General features: G+C 41.7%; 1 protein-coding gene across 1 annotated transcript in view; it reads right to left on the bottom strand.

Annotated features, from left to right (window-relative positions):
* Positions 1 to 26529, bottom strand: part of LOC308397884 (DNA-binding protein RFX7-like) — a 34916-nt gene that overhangs the window by 971 nt on the left and 7416 nt on the right. Inside the window, exons 3-9 of the mRNA XM_080884127.1 lie at positions 24113 to 24198; positions 23811 to 23933; positions 22078 to 22194; positions 10253 to 10337; positions 9922 to 10135; positions 6621 to 6901; positions 1 to 5783 (exon numbers count right to left, since the gene is read on the bottom strand). The exon at positions 1 to 5783 is cut by the window's left edge and continues 971 nt beyond it. Of these exons, the coding sequence (XP_080740253.1) occupies positions 2631 to 5783; positions 6621 to 6901; positions 9922 to 10135; positions 10253 to 10337; positions 22078 to 22194; positions 23811 to 23933; positions 24113 to 24198 (4059 nt within the window). The 3' untranslated portion in view covers positions 1 to 2630. The remainder of the gene's footprint in view (positions 5784 to 6620; positions 6902 to 9921; positions 10136 to 10252; positions 10338 to 22077; positions 22195 to 23810; positions 23934 to 24112; positions 24199 to 26529) is intronic.

Here is a 26529-nt window from a genome sequence, read left to right as displayed (position 1 = left end):
CGGGTTACAAAAGCATCAACAACAGTAAACAAAGGAACCCTCAGCATTTACAGATTTTCACCTTTCCTCTGAATACATTTGTTACAGGCGTCATCAAGCACTTTATTGTCAGAGAGCCCACCACGTTGGAGGCTATGTTACACCCGTGGCCACGGTGCAGCTTACATCTTTGGCATAAGGACATAAGGCTCAGAAACCCAAAGCCCTCAGACGCAGCTTAGAGTCAGCGGCTGCACGACTTCTTTACCCGATGCTCGACGTCAGTGTAAAGCTCGACTTCCACATTTGATCGGCAGCTGTTTTTCATTTGAACCTCAGGATTCAGAGTAAAATTGTTCCACACAAATCAAACAGTGTTTTCCCCCCTTTATAAAGCACAAGGATTATAGATTGTCAGTGCATTAGAATAAGTGTAATATACATGCTCATTAGGCTCCTCTCACTTTCCATGTCTTCCTTTTTAGTGATCTGCACGCGATAAATAATACATTTAAATAGTGATAAAAAGCTCTCGGTTCATTTTTCAAGTGCAAAAGAAGACCCCGTCAGAGAGGTTTGGTTTAATTCTTAGGTAAGTGATTTTATCATAAATGTCCTGTAAGGGTTAAGCGGTCGAGCCCTCGTCTTTCACTGCTCAAAGGGCTGCAACACAGATCCCATAAAATGGTCTGTGTGACACACCTACATGTAACCATACAAAGACTGATAGCATAATTAAAGCTGATCAGCAAATCATCTTTCTTGGTTTAATATAGTGATTCTCAACCTATGGGGCATGGCCCCCTGGTGGGACACAGACTCTTTGCCGCAGAGTGGTGTGGATGCTGATTTAAATTCTTTTTAATTCATTTTTTGTGTTGTTGCTGTTGATAAAGATCGATAAAATTTGAAGGTGAGAATTATTTTGGTGGCGGGGCCATGCCGGTTTGAGAACAGCTGGTTTAATATTTGATGTTTTTGTCTGTTTTCTTTTATTGCATGTAAATTTTGCATACGCTTTAAAGAGATTGATTAAGATTTGAACATCTTTATAATCACAATTACAGTCCTGAGAAAAACTAAGTGCACCCTGTGATTCAGTAGCTTGAAGAACAACTTTTAGCAGCAATGACATAGAAGTAATAGTTTTCTGTATGACTTCCTCAGCTCTCACATTACCGTGGAGAGATTTTGGCCCACTCTTCTTTACAGCATTGCATTCATGCACAGCTCTCTTAAGGTCCCCCCAAAGCAGGCTGAGGTCTGGACTTTGATATTGCAACACCTTCATTCTTTTTCACTTTCAGCCATTCTAATGATACATTTCATTTTGTTGTGTTTGGGGTGATTTATCTCCTACAGTACATAACCTAATTTAGGCCAAGCTTGACTCTTGACCTGTTTGGTTTTGTCTCCACTTTGGTGTCATCTGTGGTTTGTTCAGATGCTGCTTGGCAAACCTAAAGCAAACCTTGCTGCCATGTTTGTTTCAGAGGGAAGAGATATTCTCTTGGGATTCCTTCGTGCCATATTTGTCTTGTAATTCTATTTTCATGAAATTTAACCTTTAACATACTAGCTCAAGCCTGTAGAGCTGAGGCATTTCTACAGTCGGGCCTTGTTGGGACGTTAACATTTGGAAAGATTGTGTCATTGTGTTAGCTCACACCTGAACGCACCAGACCACCAAACTACCAAAACTGCTGCTTTTTTAAAGGTGCTCACCTATGATAACAAGGGTGAACTTAGTTATTCACATGACTGTATACAAGACCTATTTTAAATGCAACTTAAAAGAGGACTAATAATATTTGTATTATTATTTAATCTACATGAAGGGGTTTGAAGAGAGGTTAACGTCGCTCTTCACACTCATCAGCTGATTAACAGAGACTCAAAGTCTATTTAAAATAAACTTTAGAAACTTTAGACAGTATAGACTTATATTGCTGAATTTTACAGTTCAAAGTTTTACCGAATACCATTTATATATTTCACCAAAATGAGTCAGTAAAGGCCAGTGCTGTGTTTGGGAAGAGATACATATATTTATATTGGTATATTTATATATTAAGATTATGAGTACATTATATGGATTTACATGGATGAATTTGATTCTGTGTATTTGTGAATACATAATAATTTAATGTATGTGTGTACACGTCACATATCTTAATGTTAAATTCAAAACCTTTTAAGCGCTTTTTTTCTTTAAGTAAAGCTACACAACAAACACATATTGTTAGTTTAGGATTAAATATCATTAGTTTTTTTGCACCTAATTTAGCCTGCAGTTCATACACGGTGACAGAAATAAGTAGCGTTGCATAAGGTTTATTCACACTGATCCACGGCTCTGTTATTGATCTGACTGTTCAATAAAATTAGCTGTTTGAAAACTAGCTTTTTTCTGTGTGTGTTTTCTTGTTGACAATTCTCTTGATCAAACAAAGTGAGGCAATATTCTCTCATTAAAGGGAAATGACCAGCATTTTCAGTGAGTGTTGCAGCATTAGCTCAGTTTTTAGCCTGGCACTTAATCTGGACAGACCTCATTGTATCCAGTGTTGCATTATAAATGCCTGAAAATAAATAAAACAAACATCAACCGCAGATTAACATGTTCAACATTACTATAAAAAGCTCTGCTCTCAGCCCATCAGCCCAACAGTTGGGTGATCTTTGCTCTCCAACCAGTCGAGACCACCTGAATGAGCCGCTTCGCTGGTGATTTGCTGAAACAGCGAATCGTCCACCAGCTCCTCTGGGGCGGCGTGCCGATACTGGCCTTGCTGCTGGCTGGGGTCGAACAGCAGGTTTGTGTCCAATGCGTTAAGGTCACTGATGCTACTGGGAAGCTCCGATGTCATTCTGATTTCACCGGGGAAATCGGCCCCGGCTGCTGTTAGCTCTGACACCTGTTCCATGAGCTGATTGCCAGCAGCGAGGAGGTCTTGAGAGGTGCTGAAGTCTAACTGCTGGTGTTGCTGCTGCTGTGAGTTCAAAGCTGACATGATGGACTGCTGCTGATGCTGCTCTCCACCGGCTGCTTGTATTTGGCCTTGACCTGCCGAGAGAATCATTTGTTCACCGATAGAGTTTTCCATGAGGTAATTGGGCCTCTGCAGGTTGCAGGTACTGCTGGAGTCGGAGGTCATCAGGCTGTCAGTGCAGGAGAGGCTGGAGTTGGATTCGAGGATCTGGGTCAGGTTCATACGAGCGGTGTAGGTGGGAAGTAAATTATTGATTCCCACACCCCGCACACTATTCTCGTGATCTCCGTCTAGCTTGCTCAGGAGGACGCTGGCGATGCTTTTGGTGCTGCACTGCTGGCCCGGTGTGGGCGGGGCCTCGCTTTGCATCATGATGTTGAGCGGCACAGAGCGGCTCCTCTGGGCCATGCTGTTCACGCCGAGGTTTGTCTGCCTGTTTGCGAAGATGTTCAACACCTCAGCCGTCACAGGAGAATTAAAGGGAGACACTACCGATCGGGAGGCATTGGAAAGGTTGGTTCCAGCTCCTGTGCCGCTGAAGTTCCTCTGATGTACAGCGGGACTCACGCTGCGACACCTAAAATTTGCAGCAGATGTGTTGGCAGTTTTATTATCCAGAGGGGCAGGCACCGCAAAACCCTCCTGTTTGGCCATGCTCGCTACCTGCTGCTGCACGGGCGAGATGGGAGTCAAGCGGCCGAAATGGCTGTCGTGGTGCCGCGCGTGAGGAACGGCGAAGGCGTGAGGTTTTTGAAAATGGTCGTCTATCAGGCTGTGATAGCCGGGCAGGATTTCCATTCCGCTGTTGGATCTGCTGGTGGTCCCGCCGCTGCTATTGTAACTGTTATTCATCCACTCCAGCCTGGTCTTGTCTGGATGGGTGGCCATCGGTCTCTGCATCGGTTTCACGGGGCTGCTGGAGATGGTGCTGCCGTCATGGAAACCAGTGATGCTGGAGTTAATAGGTGTGAACGCGAACGGGTTTCTGCACTCTACTGGACTGGGAGGAACATTGCTGCTGCAGTTGGAGTGTGGCGTCCCAACCGGGGTGTGGCGACTGCTTCCGAGCGAGCTGTCCACCGGGGTCGTGGAGGCGATGTGGGAGCAGGGGCTTTCTCCTGTCAGTCCCTGGGCTCCTCCCATCATTTCCGACATGGGTGTAGGTGTCGGCGTTTGAATTGGGTTACTGTTGTTGTTCGCAGCATGATAGAAAGCCATGTTCTTATTAGCGGACGTCATGTTGTTTGGCATCGCAACCTGCTGGCCCTGCAGCGTGACAGAATCTCCAAACTGCTGCAGGTTATTAAGTTTCATCTGCTCCTCCATCTGCACCAACTCCTCCACTATGCTGTCCTGAGTCACATCATCATCAAAGCAAAAGTAATCTGTCATGTCTGTCTGCATGGGCAGTTGACCGGATGATGAAGCGTGATTCAAAAACTCTAAGGTTTCAGTAGCAGGACTGGACTGAGAGCAGGGCTGCTGCCGGACTCCTTCCAGGCTTGAGTTTGAAGCCACACCTGAATGCTTTGGAAAACTGGGATTATCGGGCACAGCATGTGCGTCAACTGCTGCGTGCCCCTGATGTTGCTGTATTAATGCGTGACTGACTGAAGTGCCAGTTTCCATAACGGCAGAAATGTTTTTCCTCTGCAATGAACTATGTGTTTTGGCAACAGAGTAAAAGCCACTCGCTCTGAAAGAAGGAGAAGTGCCAAGTGCGTGGACTTGAGTGGTCATTTTCACTTCTACTTCCCTGGTGGCTGGTGCACTTTCAGATCTAGCTGGAGCGCCTGGCCTGGATACATTACCCGTCATGTTTCTGATACCATACCCTGAACCAGCAGCACCCTCTACTGGCTGCTGGGGTATAAAAACCCTTTTGATTGGTGAAAGGTCTGGACTGAGCCCTGAACGTTTTCTGAGGCTCTTAGTGGACAAGAAGCCTTGCTTTGTTTGGTTGTTTTCCCCACATGAAGATGTTCTGCTGGTGTTCAGTAGAGACACGGTGCTGGTATTCTGAGTGGAGGGATTTAAGTGCAAAGTGCTTGTATTTTTAGCGCTATTATTGCCGCTGTCGCCTGTGGCCACAGTATTAGTGCTTGAGGAGGACTCTCTGCTGCATTTATTGCTGGACGTTTCCTCGAGACCCAAGAAGCCTCTAGTTTGCGGTATGGGCACACTGGCGGCCCTCTGTACAGCCCCTTTGACTCTATTGGTCATTGCCACTTGTGGCAAAACTTGACTGCCCAAATTTTGCATTTGGCTGCTTTCATGTATAGCTTCAACTTCCATTTCAACATCGATGCTTGGAGTGTTAGAAGTCTGCCCTTGCCTGGCCACCGGGGCCAAAATGGGGACCGTTGAGGAACTCCTCGCACTCTGACTGGAGCTGGCGTCTTCTGTAGCTTTAAAGTTGATGTCTGCAGATGCCGGCCGCAGCACGTTTGTGAAGGATGTGGCAGTTTCACTGCTGTTGGGTGCGAGCGATATGGCTGCCATTTTGACCAGACTGACTGGGCTGACATGACATGGCGTTACAACAGTCTTAATGGGGCTGTTAGCGATGATCATGGTGGAGGGTGAGCGCAAAGCGATGGCAGTGGTGGCTGAAGGTTTAGGGAGGATTTGAGCGTAGCGCTGCCGAGCTGCGCGCTCCCCCGCTGGATTGGACAGAATATTTTGGGGGTGTTTGGGGCTCTGCTTCACTCCCTGAACTGGCTGGGTCACCATCTGGATGTTAATGGGCAGTACTTTGCTCTCCACTGTTCCCACTGGACTCGGGGACATCAGCGGCCTACTCCTCTGAACCTGCAGGGGGAAAAAAAAGGAATCATGAAATCAAAGTTTAGATCCTGTCTTTGACAGAGAGAGATAGAGGGGGCTTTATGGTACCATTTTTTTTAATGATTCCTTTTCGGACTCCCTGCACGTCTGTATGAATATATCCTTCGTCTCTTTTTACTTCAGGCTTTATTTCAACGGATATTTTTACTGTGTTTTTACCTCGCATGTTTGTTGTCTTCTCCCCTGTCATTGCCTGACGAGTTCACCTTGTGCCTTATTACTTTTCTCCTTGGTGTTACTGTTTTTGATAGTTTTGACACCTTTTTGATTTTAACTATGGTTATTTTGTTTTACATTGCCACTTCAGTCCACTTAAGAAACAGCTGGAATTACAGCTATCCATGCAGTTATGTTGTAGATATTTTGTTTATTGGTAAAAAACAACTATTTAATCCCAAGTGTTTGATTTTATATTGCATTAAATATATAAAGCAGCCTTGGTGACATTAAAAGGGATACAAAAATGTGTTGGAATATCTACTGATGAATTCTGTGGACTATCATTTCTGGCTTATCTTTTCTTCAGACTACACAAAATAATAAGATCAGAAATGTGATGTGACCTCAGATAAATGAAAGTTTGACTATTATATTGATGAAAAGAAAATTCAGTGATCTATAAGAATGTAAATCAACAGTAACTGCAGCAACGTGTTGTAGCTAATTAATAGATTAGAAAAGGGTATATTTTTTATCTAATGTGGGTTCATTGTGTTCTAAACATTCATGACGTGCAGTTAATCTTTCCTTCAGTGGGGAAAGAAATGACACATGATGGTGTGATCCAGCTCTCTCTCTCACCGTGATCGGGCTTGGCACGGCAGCAACCACGATGCCTATAGTTGGTTGAGGCGACGGAGGGGTGGGACTACCACAAGACACACCGTCGTCTGCCTTCCTAATCTGTCCCTCTCCGGGTAGAGGAGATGTCAGCTTTTGTTCCTGTTGCTTTCTCTGGATCTTCCTCTGGAGCTGCTGCTTTGCGTCGACAGACGGAGAGGACAGCATGGTCACATGAGGCTGGAAGGAGTGAGCGTCTGCAGCCGGGGCGAAGGCTGAGACGGTCTGTGAACCTTTCACCTCTGAAGAAAATCAAAAGAAATTTGTATTCAGTATACATCAAATGCTCCTACAAAAAGAATATATAACACTATGCAGGGGAACTTAGTACTGTACATCTTCAGTTATTGCAAAAACAATTACATTTGAGGTAGCAGAGTGTTTTGCAGCATGTTCCCTGATATATTCAGATGTAATTCTACTGGTTTCAAAAGGGAATTCCTTATTATTAAAACCTGGCAGCCACCAGCGCTACCCCAGCCTCCTAGTGGATGTACCAATGGTATAATTTTGAAAATCCAAGGTGATTTTCAGGAAAGTTGACCCCTGACCTTGACTTTGAGTTCAAGATCACTGAGATTCAAACTCATCTGAGACTTTTAGTAGATGCACCTATTTCTCTTACTCCTTAGTATTTGTGGGTTTCTGTATTGTGTATCAGGTTGTTAGTCACTCTGTGTTGAGCATTTGGATTCACAGCTTTTAGTTGTTGTATTTTGTATTTAAGTTTCTGTCAGTGCAAGTGAAATGTTCATATTTTCTTGTTTCCGTTTTTTTCTTATTTTCAAGAAATATAACATCCAATTTCACTGCTGTGCAGATTACACTCAGCTCTACTACAGCTCTCCAAATCCACAGCTACTCTCCCACCCATATCTATTTCTGATTGTTTAAGTGAAATCAAGGTCTGGTTTGCTCACAACTTTCTTAAACTTAATGGCACTAAAACTGAATTTATTTTAATAGGCACCAAATCAAAACTTTAAACCAGATGTCTTTCATTATCCATTGATAACTCTGTTGTCACACCTTCCCCTCAGGTTAAGAGTCTTGATGTCATACTCGACAGCACTCTTTCCTTCACAACACATAAATAATATCACTCGGTCTTCCTGTTTTCATCTTTCAATAACCGCCTTTGTCCTTCACTCACTCCGAACTATTCAAAACTCTATTCAAAATTGCATCATGATTTTTACCTTGTTTAGCTTTTATACTTTCATGCTTGTTTTTTCCATGTTTACCTTGTGTTTTTATTTATTTACTTATTTTTTGTAATATTGTAAGGTGACCTTGAGGGTCTTTAAAGGAACCTATAAATAAAATGCATTATTATTATTATTATTATTCCATTCATCCATTCGCTTCCGCTTATCCTTTTCAGGGCGCTGGAGCCTATCCCAGCTGTCATAGGGCGAGAGGCGGGGTACACCCTGGACAGGCTGCCAGTCTGTCGCAGGGCCAACACACAGGGACAGACAACCATTCGCACTCACATTCACTCCTGCATTCTATTATTATTATTATCATCATCATTATTTTCATTATTATCCATCTGACTAACTCTGTTTCTAGTCTTTTGTTCTTTAGTTTCGTATTCTGGTTTTCTTTTGGGTTTAGGTTATTATAAATCGGATTCCTCGTATTTTTACTTTAGTTTGGTCTTTGTAGTGTGTTCTTGCATCTTGTTAAGGCTTTGTCTTTGTTTTGTGATTCCCCTTTTAGTAGCTTCCTGTTTCATTTGTGCTTTCCCATCACTTTTACTTCCTTTGTCTTAATTAGCTTCAGCTATGTCTTGTTACCCTGGCGTTTCCCAGCCCCCTGATTACTTCACGTGTCTATTTAAAACCTGAAAAGGTTGCCTTAATTCTTTGTTGAGTCATACTTGCTTATGTGTTTACTGTATTTCTGTTTGGATTTATTCACTTATTTAACTTTTCCGTATGTGTACTTTGTGTTTTGCCTTAATAAAAGGTTGTTTTACGTTTCTCAGGTTTGACTTAGCAGTGTGCATTTGGGTCCCTTTCCTGTGCAACCCTGATATCATCACACAAAAAAGTCAATAGCTCATTAAAATGAAAAACAAGGACTAACAAAAGAAAAGTCCCCCTTGAGCTCCCACCTGACATCCACATTGCTCTGCATCTAGGAAGGGTTGCCAAGAAACTTATTCTTAAAACCTGGCAGTCTGCCTCTCCACCTGCCTTTGTACATGGGATTAAATCACAGAATCAAAGAACTGTGCAATCTCAGGGTAAATTAACAGGAGATGATGGGCCTTTATTTCAACCATCGCACATTACAGCAAGAGAACAGCAGTAGAGATTCCTGCTGTTCTCTTGGCTCAGTTGCTTATATCATGCTTATATCCCACATGTTTCCTTTGCATCCTCACTGTACATTTCAGTGTCTGGGAGCTTCTTGTTGGTTCTTTGTTAAACAATTATTTTTACTTAAATCTCAACACTGAACCTTCCAGTTTATGAGGTATACAAATATATTGTGTAGTGGTTTAATAAGCCTAACAAGTGAAAAGCTGATCTACCAAAATAAAAATGCAGAACTACCTGCTGAAGTGAGCCCTAGTGAATAAAGGAGCAGCCGAAGGTAGCTGTTCAGTTTATGTTAAAATGATGTGACAATTCAGAGACATTATTATTTTGTTCTTTTTCTTTGCATTGATTCAATCACAAAATGCTCTTCATCAAAATTACATGTTTAAGTAATATATTATATATTGAACAGCTTAGATCTTTGCACACTTCTGTGGAAAATGCATATTGTGCTACGCTCCATTTGAAGTGGGAAGCCTGAAATCCCGAGACACCTCTGAATCTGTCTTCTTGAGCTTGTCACTGGTATGCAAGCTTCAGGGCAAAAATGATCGCCCATGAGTTTTATATACTGCTTCTGGTTTATAAAGAAAACCTATTTTAAGTAGTTTTACTGTAAATTGAGTATTTAACAAACACAAACATGTTTTTTTCTGAAATGATCACACAGTTGAACAAAAAGTTCTCTAATTTATTTTAAAGTAAAACTGAAGATTATAATCGCTGTAAAGATTTATTGCAAGGTTCGCAAGTTAGACTGCTTGATGTTCCAGAGCATAAGAGTCCAAGAACAACATTAATCTGGTGTAGAGACAGAACTTCAATAGACGGATAAAGCCATAGGTGCGTTAACAGCGAGCTGCCACCAGAAGTCACTCTTGACCTTTATGTTCTGCACTCTGGGAACATCAAGTTGTCAAGTGTCCTACCTGCTGCTGTGCCGGTCATTATGGTGAGAGCTGCCAAAGACTTGTTGCTGATGTAATGGCTGTCGATTAGGAAGCGAGCCAGGTCCTCCACAGCATCAAACTGGCGTTTGAGCACCTTTTGAGCCCACTCACACACAAGATCACAGGCTGCAAACCGCACCTCTTCCTTAATACTGCTCAGCTGGCCCGGGGAGTCGAGCACATCACACTGGGGCTGCAAACAATTGACATTTAGTTTCATATATAGACACATATATATGGAAAAAAAGCTATATTCCAAAGACATAATATTAATATCAATATGAAAATAAGTGTAAATAAATGTGCTTACTCCATCTCCTGTTTTATGGAGGTCCAGAGTTGGTAAAGACGGCATCTGAACAAATGGTCTCTTCCTTAGGCCACTATAGCAGTATGTGAGTCAGTGTTAAGATAAAAAATCTCAAAGGATCTCCGAAGAATACATATGACAACTATACAGAGGAAACCCTGAATAAAACACAGCCTGTGTAGTATTAGCAGCTCAATACGCCATGTCATAACAGAAAACTGGCAGCGCCAATTCTCATTCGTAAACTGCATCCAAATTTCCATATTTATCTTTTGTGTTACCTGAGCCTTACATTAGTATTACTGAGTTATCTTATTGGAGTTACTTTTTATCTGTTCTTGTTAAGTCTTGTTGTTATTGTTTTCCTTTTCATTTTGTTCCAAAGTCCAGTACTACAAAGCAGGATTTTGGCTTCTCCAGCCAAATCCAAGGTGGATCTTTTTAATGGGACATATCACTATAGTAACATTTGGCGCAGCCCTAACCGGCAGTTAATGAGGTTATATACCCGATTAGAGATCAAAGGGTGTGGAATCACCACGACTGCAGTGTTACAAACGCATTATAAGATCATCTGGACCTCTGTGCACGGGGAGTAGGAGGGCCGGAAGTTTTTGTTTTATTAAAAATATAGAACCTTAGCCGCTTCTTTACTCCCAATTTTTTTCCTTGTCAGCTGCAAAATAAGTCACTCCACTTTTTTATTGTTCTATAAGAGTTAATACATGATCCTAAAACAGGTACATGCTTATAATTTTTCAGATTCTCGTGTATCTTAATGATAGAGCTGTGATAACGATAAGCCTTTTACTTTCTACAGTCAGCATTTCTGCCAACTGTCCTTCCAGCCTTTAAACAGGTTCAATGTTATTAATATGGCAGCTCCCCCCCCCCCCACTTTGATTTGATTCTGTATCATGTTCTTAACCTTTTCATATCCCTGTGTAGGATTGGTCACTTTGTTCCCAGTTCACTTCATATTTGTTATTGGTTCAATGCTGCCAGTGACACACTTTTGTCTTTACAAGTCCTTACATAGAGCTTTTCTACTCTTACTGAGCACTCTATATAACTTGCCTCGTTCACACAAGCACTGTCTTTGGAGATGCAAACTACCAGCCTTCTGATTAGTATATTACCCGCTCTACCTCCTTCCAATCTACCTTTATCAAGGTAGACTGACAAAGCCTGGGTTGATCACCAGCTTTGCCCGACCACTCGTCCTGATTTTCGATGTTGGGTAAAATGTCTGTGAAGGTTCTCAGTCATCCAGGTCATCGTAGTCAAAGGAGCTTGCAAAGAAAAGCGTCTGGACTTCTTTAAGTTACTTGAAGACGTTTCACCTCTCATCCGAGAAGCTTCTTCAGTTCTAAGGTCAAATGGTGGAGAGTCCCAGATATAAACCTAGTGGGAGTGACCCCCCACAGAGGGACAAAAGGACCCCCTGATGATCCTCTAATCGCCTGAGCCAAGGTGTGAAACTGGGTGTGGGTCCCAATCAGCCAGAGTTTCGGGTGAGTTCATTGTGAAACCTGGCCCCACCTTATCATGCGAATTCCTGAGATCAGATGGCCCAGGATGTGAGTGGGCGTTAAGGCGTCTGGGAAGGGATCTCAAAACTGGATTATAGATGGCAGAGAGTTGGTGTCGTAAACCACCGCCTCTGTTCAAAGATGGTCGCTCACAGTGGACATAGATGGCTTCTTTCACTCCTCTTTCAAACCATCTGTCCTCTCTGTCCAAAATGTGAACATTGGCATCCTCGAAAGAGTGTCCTTTATCCTTAAGATGCAGATGGACTGCTGAGTCTTGTCCTGTGGAGGTGGCTCTTCTGTGTTGTGCCATGCGCTTGTGAAGTGGCTGTTTGGTCTCTCCAATGTAGAGGTCTGAGCATTCCTCGCTGCACTGTACAGCATACACCACATTGTTAAGTCTCTGTTTTGGCGTTTTGTCTTTCGGGTGAACCAGTTTCTGTCTGAGCGTGTTGCTGGGTCTGAAATACACTGGGATGTCATGCTTGGAGAAAACTCTCCTGAGTTTCTCTGATACGCCGGCTACATAGGGGATGACAATGTTGTTGCGTCTGTCCTTCTTATCCTCCCTCGCTGGTGTCTGGTCTTCTTTTCTGTGCCTCTTTGCTCACTTTAAGAACGCCCATTTAGGATAGCCGCACGTTTTGAGTGCTTCCTTTACATGTGTGTGTTCCTTCTTTTTTCCTTCAGGCTTAGAGGGAACATGTTCTGCCCGGTGGTGTAGGGTCCTGATTACTCCAAGTTTGTGTTCCAGAGGGTGATGGGAGTCAAAGAGGAGGTACTGGTCCGTGTGTGTGGGCTTCTGGTAAACTTCGATGTTGAGTTTGCCGTTCTCTTCAATGTGCACAGCGCAGTCCAGGAAAGGCAAACAGTTGTCCTTTGTGTCTTCCCTGGTGAACTTGATGTTTTTATCCACAGCGTTGATGTGCGCAGTGAAGGATTCCACTTCTTGTGTCTTGATTTTGACCCAGGTGTCGTCCACATATCTGTACCAGTGGCTGGGTACTCTTCCTTTGAAAGAGCCAAGAGCCTTCCTTTCCACTTCCTCCATGTAAAGGTTGGCTACAATAGGTGACACGGGGGAGCCCATGGCACAGCCATGTTTTTGTCTGTAAAAGCCTTCGTTGTACTTGAAATATGTAGTGGTGAGGCAGAGGTCTAACAGTGTGCAGATCTGATCGGGTGTGAAGTTGGTCCTGTCCTCCAAGGAGCTGTCTTCTTGTAGTCGTTTTCTGACAGTCTCCACGGCCTCCATGGTGGGTATGCAAGTGAAGAGAGAGACTACATCAAAGGACACCATGGTTTCATCTGGATCCAGGGTAAGTTTCTGGACCTTGTCGGTGAAGTCGGTGGAGTTCTTGATGAGGTGTGGGGTGTTCCCCACGAGAGGCGCGAGGATGGTAGCAAGGTGTTTAGCAATGTTGTAAGTGGCTGAGTTTATGCTACTGACTATGGGTCTGAGTGGGACAGCTTCCTTGTGGATTTTAGGAAGTCTGTAAATGCAGGGTATGGCATCCCCTGGGTAAAGGCGGTGATATGTAAGGCGGTCAATAATTTTGTCCTTTTCAAAGTCTTGAAGGCAAGCTATAACTTTCTTTTTGTAGCTGCTTGTGGGGTCTCGCTTTAAGGCTTCGTAGGTATTGTTGTCACTGAGGAGAGTAGTGATCTTTGTATGGTAATCTGTAGTGTTTAGGACCACGGTGCATCTTCCCTTATCAGCTGGTAAAACAGTGATGTTGTGGTCTTTGCTCAGGGAAGCGACGGCCTTCTTTTCCTGTATTGTGAGGTTGGATGGAGGGACTTTGGCACTGGAGAGCGTGGCTGAGACTTTCATCCTGATTTGCTCTGCTTCTGTCTGTGATAATTTATTAATCCGTATGGCAGATTCTGTGGCTGTGATGAGGTCCACTATGGGCAACTGTTGTGGAGAAATGGCAAAATTGAGTCCTTTGGCTAATACTCTCTTTTCAGGTTCAGTGAGAATCCTGTCTGAAAAGTTCTTAACCCATTTCTCCTGACTGGCATCAGGTGTGTTTTCTTCTCTGGGTTGTGTAGGTTCAGGATGAGGAGTGTGTGTTTTTGAAAGCAAGGTGTGAAATTTCCTGCGTTGTCTTTCTTTTCCTTTAGAGCAGGGGTCACCAACACGGTGCCCGCGGGCACCAGGTCGCCCGCAAGGACCACATGAGTCGCCCGCGGGCCTGTTCTAAAAATAGCTCACCATAACAACTTACTAGTAAGCTGCATCTATTTTTATTTTTTCTTGCTATTTTTTTTAATCACAATTGCATTGGTGTTAATTTGTTAGAGATAATACATAAAAAAAAAGTTTATTATTAAATATTAGATCATGATCTAATAGTTAGTGCTAGCTGGTCTCCACGGAAACAGTTGCCGTGAAGACCAGCAAAGGCAAAGGTGAGGAGATGAGGAAAACATGGCGGAAAAAAGGAAAAAAACATATAATTTTCACAGTGAATGGGAGGAAGAGTTCTTTTTTACCACTGTGAAAGATTCATGCGTGTGTCTCATTTGCGGGGCAACTGTGGCAACGGCAAAGCGGCACAACGTGGAGAGACATTTCCAAACGTGTCACACAAGCTACCATGCTAACTACCCAAAGGGCAGCACACTGCGAGCGGAAAAGGCCCGCGAATTAAAGGCAAGTTTGAGCAAACAGCAGTCTTTTTTCACGAGACCGGTGAAAAACTCTCAAAAAGCAACCGAAGCCTCATTTAGAGCTACACATTTCATGATTAAGAAAAAGAAGGCATTTTTAGACGGGGAGGTTTTCAAAGAAGCAATGATGATAATTGCAAAAACTGTGCTTAAAGACGAGAAATATGGAAACGATGTAATCTCCACTCTCTCTGATGTCCAGCTGGGGGCAACTACAATTGTTAGAAGAGTGTCGGCTATGTCCGGGAACTTGGCCGATCGGTTGGATCAGGATCTGGCAAAGTGCAGTTGGTTTAGCATCCAGTGTGACGAGTCCGTCGACAGCAGCAGTACAGCACAGCTGATGGTCTTTATCCGGATGGTATTTGATGGTTTCTCCACAAAAGAAGAACTTCTGACACTACTGCCGCTAAAGACAACTACGAAGGGAGTTGACATCTATAACGCGGTGAAGGAGTTTTTCGCGAAGAAAAAGGCACCGTTGGAAAAGCTGGTATCAGTGACTACCGACGGGGCTCCTGCTATGATCGGCCGACATACGGGATTCATCGCTCACTGTAAAGGTGACACAGAGTTCCCGAACTTCATGCATTACCACTGCATCATTCACCAGCAGGCGTTATGCGCAAAGGTGATCGGCTTCGAGCACGTCATGACTCCCGTCGTGAAGATCATAAACAGCATCCGCTCCAGAGCTAAACAGCACAGAACATTCAAGGTGCTATTGGAGGAGCTGTCAGCTGAATATGGTGACCTGCTACTACATACGGAAATCCGATGGCTCAGCAGGGGACGGATTTTGCTTCGTTTTTTGTCACTTTTGGGTGAAATCAAGGAGTTCATGCAATCCAAAGGGGAAGACACATCTCTGCTGGAGGACACTGAGTGGACACTTGACCTTGCGTTTTTAACAGACATTACTGGGAAACTGAACCATTTGAACTGTGAGCTGCAAGGCAAAGGTAAGACTGTTGCTGACATGATAAGTGCTTTAAATGGATTTAAAGCCCAGATGAACATTTTCTCTGTGCATTTACAGAGAAAAAAGGTGCTGCACTTTCCCTCTGTGCAGATGGTGCTGAAAGACAATGCTTCTGCATCTGAGACTTTTGACAAAGTTGCAGAAAAGTACACTCAAGTCATAAACCGACTTGGTCAAGAGTTTGAGAACAGGTTTTGTGACCTTGATCAGCTTGAGCCATGTGTCTCATTTGTTTCCAATCCTTTCATGAATGTGGACACAACATGCATTGCTGAGCAACTAAGTTCAATGTTCAGCTTGGATGCTGGACAGGTGGAAATCGAAATTGTAACATTGCAAAATGACGTCCACCTCAAAGCCTATCTGGGTGCACCAAACTTTTGGTGCCTTGTTGACACAGAAAAGTACAGTGGTGTATGCACAGCAGCTATGAAGGTTGCCTGTTTGGTTCAACCTATCTTTGTGAATCAGCCTTTTCTGACATGAACTTCATCAAGAACAAACACAGAACTCTTCGATGCACATCTGCAAGACTCACTCAGAGTTGCAGTGTCAAGTTATACCCCAGATTACAACACACTGGTGAACAGCATGCAATGCCAGGTTTCCCACTAACAGACAAAGAAAGCCATATTAGATGTTCTCGGTGGCAACATTACAGTGTCATGTCAAAGTTGAATTTAATTATTGAAAAACAAATGTGTTTGTTAAGTGTAACATGTGACAATTTGCTTTAAAATGCTGCCAATTTGGTGAAAAGTTCTGTAAAATTTGAAAGTTGATTTTTTGTATGTTACATACATACAAAAATAATGTATGTAACAGTGCATGATTTGTTAAAATTTGTTAGTGGTAAGTGAAAATGTTGTAGAAGTGATCACTTCAAAATGTAAATACTTGCAGAGATATATAGAAATAAAGCATTGCATATTGATATTTATGTTTCCTACCTTGTTTCCTACTTGCATTCTTTATAATTATGGTGAAAAATAATTAACATAATTAGTGTCCGTACATAGATGAATATCATTAATTATTAATGATAACACATAATTAAGTTAAACTGAGGAAATTTGTTATTTGAGAAGTGTGTGTCAAACTGGTAGCCCTTCACATTAATCGGTACCCAAGAAGTAGCTCTCACTTTCAAAAAGGTTGGTGACCCCTGCTTTAGAGTGTTGGGCCCGCTGAGCCTTGTCCACAAACTTGTAAAGATCAGCCAGACCCTGCAGGTACTGGAAATCCTTCTACCCTCTCCAATCTTAGAAGAGGTTTTGTTCAGGACAACTGTTTGCCTTTCCTGGACTGCGCTGTGCACATTGAAGAGAACGGCAACCTCAACATCGAAGTTTACCGGAAGCCCACACACACGGACCAGTACCTCCTGTTCGACTCCCATCACCCTCTGGAACACAAACTTGGAGTAATCAGGACCCTACACCACCGGGCAGAACATGTTCCCTCTAAGCCTGAAGGAAAAAAGAAGGAACACGCACATGTAAAGGAAGCACTCAAAACGTGCGGCTATCCTAAATGGGCGTTCTTAAAGTGAGCAAAGAGGCACAGAAAAGAAGACCAGACACCAGCGAGGGAGGATAAGAAGGACAGACGCAACAACATTGTCATCCCCTATGTAGCCGGCGTATCAGAGAAACTCAGGAGAGTTTTCTCCAAGCATGACATCCCAGTGTATTTCAGATCCAGCAACACGCTCAGACAGAAACTGGTTCACCCGAAAGACAAAACGCCAAAACAGAGACTTAACAATGTGGTGTATGCTGTACAGTGCAGCGAGGAATGCCCAGACCTCTACATTGGAGAGACCAAACAGCCACTTCACAAGCGCATGGCACAACACAGAAGAGCCACCTCCACAGGACAAGACTCAGCAGTCCATCTGCATCTTAAGGATAAAGGACACTCTTTCGAGGATGCCAATGTTCACATTTTGGACAGAGAGGACAGATGGTTTGAAAGAGGAGTGAAAGAAGCCATCTATGTCCACTGTGAGCGACCATCTTTGAACAGAGGCGGTGGTTTACGACACCAACTCTCTGCCATCTATAATCCAGTTTTGAGATCCCTTCCCAGACGCCTTAACGCCCACTCACATCCTGGGCCATCTGACCTCAGGAATTCGCATGATAAGGTGGGGCCAGGTTTCACAATGAACTCACCCGAAACTCTGGCTGATTGGGACCCACGCCCAGTTTCACACCTTGGCTCAGGCGATTAGAGGATCATCAGGGGGTCCTTTTGTCCCTCTGTGGGGGGTCACTCCCACTAGGTTTATATCTGGGACTCTCCACCATTTGACCTTAGAACTGAAGAAGCTTCTCGGATGAGAGGTGAAACGTCTTCAAGTAACTTAAAGAAGTCCAGACGCTTTTCTTTGCAAGCTCCTTTGATGATGTTGGGTAAAGCGAATCCAGATAACGGATACTTTGGGTATGTTGATTTGGCTTTGCAGTACAGGGACCTGGTGTTTTGGTTTGTCCACAGCTTTTCTGTATCCTGTCTGTGTGTTCAGTTATTTCCTGTTTTACTTTGTTAATTAATCCTAATTACTTTCAGCCTTTTCTTGTCACCTTCCTGTTTTCACTTCCCCTAATTACCCTCTGAGTGTCTTTCCTTTGTTCTTTGCAAATTCTCTTGTTTCTTGATCCCTATGTTTTCTGGATTTTCTCCTTGGATTATGCTTCTTTTGGAAATAAAGAGCTTACTTTTTGTTTGAATCCTCTGCCTGCAGCCACCTGCATTTGGCTCTGCTACTCTAAACGATGATAATATATGATGAGTAGACCAGTGCAAAACAGCAGAAAAAAGTATTTATAGTATTCACTGGCTGGGACAGATGTTTTTTGTTAAAGATTCAGTTCTGATGAAGCTTGATTTATACTTTTAAGTAACACTCTTTGATGACTTTAATGTCTCATACTACACTCAGGCTTTGTTTAATTGTAGCTGAAAGCTTTGCCGTTACTAGAACAAATAACTAGAATTATTGGTATGCCATCGTACGCCTCCAAGAGTCAGCGAAGTTATACGTTATATTCATGTTTGTCCAGTCAGGTAATAATTGTAGTCAAGAAATTAAATACTGTATGTGGGAACCAAGCATCAGTGTCACCAATTCAAACAAAGATGAACAATACAGGGTGGGCCATTTATATGGACACACCGTACTAACATGGGAATGGTTGGTGATATTAAAGTCCTGGCACATTAGTATATGTGAGGGGGCAAACTCCTTCTTCACACCATAGACAATTGCCTTCAGATGACCCCAAAGATAAAAGTCTAAGGGGGTCAGATCGGGAGACCTTGGGGGCCATTCAACTGGCCCACGACGACCAATCCACTTTCCAGGAAAACCCGGAGAGCAGCCAAATGGCTTTTAGCTAAGCTTTAGCTTCAGCCAAGTGGAAGCTAAATTGGCTAGTCATTCATATGTATATTAGGTCGTTACCTGGGAATTCTGGAGGGAGGGGAGTGGGGGTGTGTGATTGAGGGCGTGGGGGAGCTGCTAAAAGCTGTGCACTTCCTTTTGTGTTTCATCTTGATGCATTCTCAATCATCCAGGGAAATAAATCTCCAAAAGTCACCAACTTGGAGTGTTTCAGTTTGCCATCTTAGGGAGAAATCAACACACATGGGTGTAGGTCCTTTGTTGCTGAGATTTATTGATAAAAACAGTACAAAAAACCAACCATTTGTACACATATTTACGGGCTTTGTGCCTTCAGAACTGCCTTAATTTTCAGCAAGATGATGGAAAGATTCCTTAGACCTTGACATGATAGCATTACACAGTTGCAGTAGATTTGTCAGCGAATATCCATGATGCACATTTCCCATCTAAGGTGCTCTACTGGATTGAGATCTGGTGACTGTGGAGTCCATTTGAGTACTGTGAACAAGGAATGGGAATGGATAAGAATTTAGTAATTCTGATTCTATTATTGATATCACTTACTGATTCGATTCCTCATTGATTCACTTTGACAATGACCACCATTGCTAAGCTGCATACGAAAGACATTACATTGATACAATGTTGTTGCATGTTTGTTGTGATCAGTGTTCGGATCTCTACTCAGAAAAAGTAATTATTACACACATTACACTGAATGCGTTTCCCTAAAAGTAATGCAGTATGTTAATTACACCAAGAAAAATTAATTCCTCCACTTTACCATCGCGGTGTTGTGCAATAAAAATAAAAGTTATGTCCATATCCACACTATATACTGCAATGCCATTTCCCTCCTCTGGCACACAACCTGAAATCGGATGGATAAACAAGCAGACTAGCAAATTCAAAAAATTGGATGCTGGGTACCGGTTTTCTACAAGAACCAGTTCACGATTTTTCTATGGTGCCAGTTAATATTACTTTTTATTTTTCGCATGTATCTTTTGACAGTCTAGTCTGGCCATGCATCTTGCGGGGGGTTACCAGGGTTCCATCTCTAAATGACTGCTGGTCAGCAAACCTGGGAAACCCACAGATAATTGGAACTATGGCACGAAACCGCTTCCAAGACATCATGCAACACCTACGCTTTGATGACAAGTCCACCCGCAGTGATCGAGCAAAGTTCGCTGCAATTTCCAGTGTGTGGGGATCATTTGTCACCAACTGCATCACGTGCTACAACCCTGGTCTACATATCACCGTTGATGAACAGCTTTTCCCATCAAAGACTCGGTGCTGTTTCCTGCAGTATATTGCAAGTAAACCTGACAAGTTTGGGACACAAACACACAAATGCAAGAACAATCATGCCACTGTGCGATGTGTTCACTGCAACAGATACACATGTGGTAAATGCAGACTACAGATACCATGGCAGTGCCAGGATTGTGAGTGATTGCTGAAAATGTTGAAATGTACTCACTCACTTTTTATTATTATTTGTAAATATGTGTACAAATGGTTGGTTTTTTGTACTGTTTTTATCAATAAATCTCAGCAACAAAGGACATACACCCATGTGTGTTGATTTCTCCCTAAGATGGCAAACTGAAACACTCCAAGTTGGTGACTTTTGGAGATTTATTTCCCTGGATGATTGAGAATGCATCAAGATGAAACACAAAAGGAAGTGCACAGCTTTTAGCAGCTCCCCCACGCCCTCAATCACACACCCCCACTCCCCTCCCTCCAGAATTCCCAGGTAACGACCTAATATACATATGAATGACTAGCCAATTTAGCTTCCACTTGGCTGAAGCTAAAGCTTAGCTAAAAGCCTACCAGCCATTTGGCTGCTCTCGGGTTTTATAGGTAGAAAGGTAGAAGCCTGGGGATGCTAGTGTTAAAAAACTTTAGTATATATAGATTTTGTGATTCTGACATTCCTGGTTTAACTTCATCTTATTCTTTTAACTTCTAAATTTTTATGATAATTCCATTGGAATCATATTGAATATTATTCTTGTTCTCAGTCTTTTTTGACCTATTTTAATATGTTTTATTACTTTTTCTCAGACAGTTTGTATAATATTAAATTAAAATTTTCATGCCATTAATCAATACCCTTAATAGAAACAATTCTCTACAAGATGTATGAAAAAATGCCCACCACCCTTTTTAGAGTTTAATTTAAAACTAACTACAAAAAAATTAAGCATAAAGTAAACGTAAGTATGTTATAGTCCTGGATTTTGAACTAGTTTTTTTTTTCAGTTTATACACTTTAAAATATTTTATATCATTACATATCCAATATTTGGTTCTTAGTTTGTTAATTATTTACATTTTATCTTAGATTTTTAGCATTTAGTGCTTACTTGAATTTGGTGCTGGTATCAGTTTGTTAGTTTTCTTTTTGCCTCACTTAAGTGTCTTTCCCCCATGTCAAGTTTAAGATTGTCAATTTCCTCGTCTACTTACAATTCTCACTTCCTGTTTTGGTAGTTGACTTTTGATAGTTAGTGGTCTTTTGTGTATTGTATTTAGTTTTACTTCATTGTACATTACCTTGATTGTTTTCAGCTGTGTTTAGCTTCCCTCCTGCTCCCACTTCTGTTACCTTCTGCTTATTTAAAGTCTCAGTCACACCTTTTGTTTTGTTTTTTATGTTTGGACTTGGAGTCTGCATTTGGATCCTGTCTTTCAACACATTATGACAAAGCTGCTCGTTTCACAGGATTCAGTGACAACATAGCGAGCCACTGCATTTAAAATTAGTCTGTAGGATGATTTTAACGGTTTCAATTTCTAATTTAAAACAATTTCACATTTTTCAAACATTGGCACAGAATTAGTTTTTGTAGATTATGTAGATAAGGACTGACGTGAGGAGCTGAGTTCTAAGCAGACCAGTTTACCTGAAAGTTAATAAGACTATAATGCAGATAAAGGTCATGACAATAAACCAAGATGTTCCATTAGACGTCATGAGCTAAACAGAAAAAATATAAAAAATAAAATCACAATGTTATGTGAAGGTCAAGATCACAGTGACTCCCCTGAGGGTCTCTGCATTATTATGCTTCTGCTTCGAAGGCAGAGGGGGGCTTTATTTCATTTCACGTCTATATTTAGCGAGCTTATGAACTGCAGCAGCAGATGGTCTGTGACCAGAGACAGAGGCCAGACTGCTACACTCCTTTCCAGTAAAGGATATTTTGATTTTCCCCTCATGCCGAGCCGACGCGCCTTCATGTTCGGGAATACATTTTTCATCATCTTCCCAAAGTCTGCAGCACTTAGTGGGTGGTAGTTAAGATTGTCACAGAAGCTCCTGAAACACAGAAACAGAATTAATACAATTCATTTTATTTAATTAGGAACACAGTGCAGGTCAGCATCATAGCCAGGCTGTCATTGTCTCTGGGTGCAGATGTGAACACACTAACCAGGGTGGGGACCTAAACAACTGTACCGAGACCCTATGGAGGGGGTGGTCTCGATGTGGTTCCAAAATGAACTCCAGAGCACTTTGTTTATGGTGTGAATGTGATCGACCTTGACCCGAGCCAACCAACAAGCAGACTTTCAAGTCTGAGCTAAAAACTTTCTGTAGCCATGTATGCTTTTGTGCGATAGACACAATAGATGTTCAAAGTTCTGTACGAGTTAGCAACTAGCGACGAAATGATTGTCTGTTTGTCTTCTTTGTGAGCTCCCTGCTGGTTTTCGAATTCTGTTGCCTCCTTTGTTTCTGGACTGTTAGACTTTTCTGGACTTCTGAAATTAATAAAATGTTCACCTTTTGTTTACTTGTAGCTGTGAATCTTGCAGGATTAATTTAAGAGATTTTAATATTTTTTTTTAGCAAAGAGGAGGTTTAGCACAGTTACACAGATGTTGAAATATCAGGACTAAATGCTTCCCAAGGAAGTGTCTGACTATGTTCCTGATGGTGAAAGGCATGTGCCATTTTTCAGGTATAGCAAAGGATTTAAAACACTTATTAAACACAACTTATTTCATGACATAAAGCTGCCTTTCTTTTCTTGACAAGTATAGTAGTAATATATATAGTATATAGGTAACTGAGCTAGCAACGTCTTCAAAACCCTGAAAGCAGCAAGCTTGTCTGAATCTCTCTCATGTTTAAGGTCTGTTAGCCGTGGTTTACTTCAGAACAATGTGATGAGTAGAAGTGGAAAATTACAAAAAAAATCATAACCTAAGATGCCAAAAGAAACCCATACATATATTTTCAGGATCATAAATGACACAACTTTTGATTATCTTTGCTAGACCGATGTGCCTGTTGTAAAAGCAGACAGATTCATGGTAGTCAGAATTTTTTTAATGAAAAATAAAACATGTCAATGGCACATATGACCCCACTCAATCACTTAAAGTTTAACATCTTGCTGTTCGATAAGCAGGTACAGCTGACCTTTATTTCATATCATTTATTCTGAGTAGAAACATCTGCATCTGCTAAAACAGCTAGCTAATGAAGACCTGAGCAGTGGTGGAGCACCAAAGTTACACAGTGACTGTGTCCTATGTGCTTGTTTGACTGTGAAAAACATGAAGCACGTTAGGTCTGTTTAAAGCCTTTTGACCTGTCTGCACTGAAGGCGCCAATATTTCTGGAGGACGCTGTATTTTTGTTCTAGCTGAGTTAAAAAGACAGTTGTATAACAGCGTCAGAACATTTCAATGGCTGTCTCAGACTTTCCATTCTAATATTACCGACACATGCGGCTCTGTGATTCTCATGCCTGCAGCATCTATTTATACTGATGCTTCTGCCTGCAGTAAACTGGAGGAGAAAGAGGCTCAAACATTGGAAGCAGCTATCTATGCAAAAGGTGAACGTCAACAATGACTTTATTTCTCCAAGAAAACTGGGTTTATGCAGTGAAACTAAACTCCGCCTTTCTGTTTTACACCTACTTGTATTCGTCGTAGACTTCCTGCTTGGGGAGCGAGGTCTCGGGGTACTCCTCTAAATGATTTCGGATCCAGGTGAATGCGTGCATCTGCTGCGTGCGACTCGATGACAGGGCGCTCTGGTCACTGCACAAAGATGTGGGTCAGTGATGTTTGTGAAGACAAACAATGCAGTGCTTACTGTCACCTCAGGCCTGATAAATGACACCAACGCTAATCGAGGCATTTTTGTTTCAATAAGCTTGTAAGCATTATCCCTTTGTCCAGTTTTCTATAAAAACATTTAGAAACAAGTATATCCTCACCTTTTATCGACACTGCTGCTCGGACCAGAAGGCAACTTGAGGTAGAGGTAGAGTTTTTCGATGTCTGAGAACTTCTCGACATCTTGCTGTAGAAACAAAAAGTCAAAGATGGTTAAACAAGCAGGTCGGTCACACCTGCAGCACATGCATTAATGAAAGCAGGACTAGGATAGTTCATAAGGGACATTATTTACAAGTTCAACATTTCATCTGTTATTTTTCATTACTAACTACTCTGTCATTATTTTAATTTTAAAATATCTAATAACGTAGTTCTTATTTTGCCGGACTCATCAATAAAACATAAAATCATTACAACATAAGAAAAAGAAAAATGTGAAATATTGTTTGAGATGGTGAGACTAGAAAATATTTATTTGTTCAAAATATCATCATAATATTATTTTATGTTTATTTTGAACAAATATTTATTTGAACGAATAAATATTTGTATTATTATTAAAACAATATTATGTCTAATTATTAGTCCATTAGCCTTTGCGTGTCACCCCTCTCCTATAACCATACTTGATTTCCTCTTACTTACACTTTTATACAGATAGAAATGTCTGCATTAAGCATGAATTGAAATACGATTTAGACAACAAACAGAACAAGCAAAGCATCCTTACAACAAGAAAAATCTTCAGTCTTTCCAGTAAACACTGAAACAATGACAGAGCCATGGCTGAGCTGCCTGGCCACCCACTGCATGCATCCAGATGGCACTGATAGCGCTCTCTTTTCTGTCTGTTACATATCAGTCTGAGCCAGCAGCTGGTTTCAGGGGAACAGTTAAAGTTTCAGTCTGAAGGCAACAAAATCAACCTCTCATCTCTGCTGAAGCTCTCTAACCTCCTGAGACTGATACTTACACGCGGACATTGCATGTGGGTTTTTTTTTTCTGCACATTACACTTCAGTCACTCATACTTAGACCTGTTGCATCCCATGAATCCCAAACAAGAGCTTAGGTTAAAGGCTGAAAAGCATAATAAATACATTTTTTGAATTGTTACAGATCATTTGAGGTATTAACAGAATGCAGTGCTATTCTTTAAGCCAGGGAGCAGGTCAAAGGAGAAAAGAGGCTCTTTGACAATTCAGGACTTACAAGTTCAAGAAGACTACATAGTGGAAATAACAAACTAACCCAAGATGCAATCTTAATATAAAGATTTGTTTTGTTTATCTTAAAAAAGCACAAGCCTCAGCTGCACAGTTAACGTTTTAAAGCTGAAACATTACAGCGGGGTCTTCTGTTAAGTTAAAACATCACTCGCTAATAAAGTGTTATGTCATCTCTCAGTAATTGAATATGTTAGCTACAGCTCTATAAGCAGCATTTTAGCCTAAGCAGGACTGATTTTAGCATCACTCTCAGGACGTGCTGTAAATTTTACATCAGTAACTGAAGAACAGCAACAGCGTGCTTTCACTGGAATTGATTTTCACCAAAACCAATGCTTCAAATTAATAACTCTCTCTTCTATTCCAAGCAAACCAAGACATTTATTATAAATAAATAAATTATTTCAGCCCTCATCAATTTATCCTTAAACAGACCATAACAAAACATCAAGCAATCATGAAAAGCATATACTTGTTCATGTTCACAGATACAAACTGATGCCTTTTTTCACAACAGTCAACAGGAAACTATGTATTTCAATAGGAAGCACATTCGTGTCAGAAACACCTGCTGTGTGTCATTAAGACAAAGTGAAGCTACATCACCACGGCAACTGACAAAGCTTTCATAACCAACCCAGTAGTAGAAATCCTGTCTTCCTCCCCTCACCTCCAAGCAGTCATAGGAGACGGCTGTCCCACTCCCAGCCTGTTCTGCCAGAGGTTTTCCTGTTAAAAGGGAGTTTTTCCTTCCCACCGTCACCAAGTGCTTGCTTATATTACCGTACCAAATATAAATACATATATTCTATTTCTATTTATATAATATAAATTAGATATATAGATATTTATTTATAAATTAAATTAAATTGAATAGTAATGCCTGATCCTCACCAAGTATTGAACTTGTTTCCCTCTGCATAGTAGAAGTGTGAGCTTCACCACCAACCCCTCCAACCTCCAAATGTGGATTTCCCCTCCCCCAACAAAAATAATGGGTGTTGTGGGTTTTGAACCCAGCGTTTTCAGTTTTGGACTCTCAGTTTCTGTTTGATATTTTCTGTTTAAGAGCTTAAGGATTGTGAATGTTTAACAAACTGCTGTCAGACTGCACTGAAAAATAAAAGACTGGCCATTAATCAACAAAGCAAATATTGTGGCATAAATTATATAGTGCCTGTTTTGATGTACGCTAAAGGGGCTCTAGAATAAAAATCATATTCAGACATTAATCTGACACTTTACTGATTCGCACCGTTTCATACTCCATCCACTGAGCTGATGCT

Source organism: Rhamphochromis sp. 'chilingali' (genome assembly GCF_963969265.1).
Source record: "Rhamphochromis sp. 'chilingali' genome assembly, chromosome: 6".
NCBI classification, from domain to species: Eukaryota; Metazoa; Chordata; class Actinopteri; order Cichliformes; family Cichlidae; genus Rhamphochromis; species Rhamphochromis sp. 'chilingali'.
Note: the sequence above shows the minus strand (reverse complement) of the source record. Positions and strands in the feature narration are given on the sequence as shown.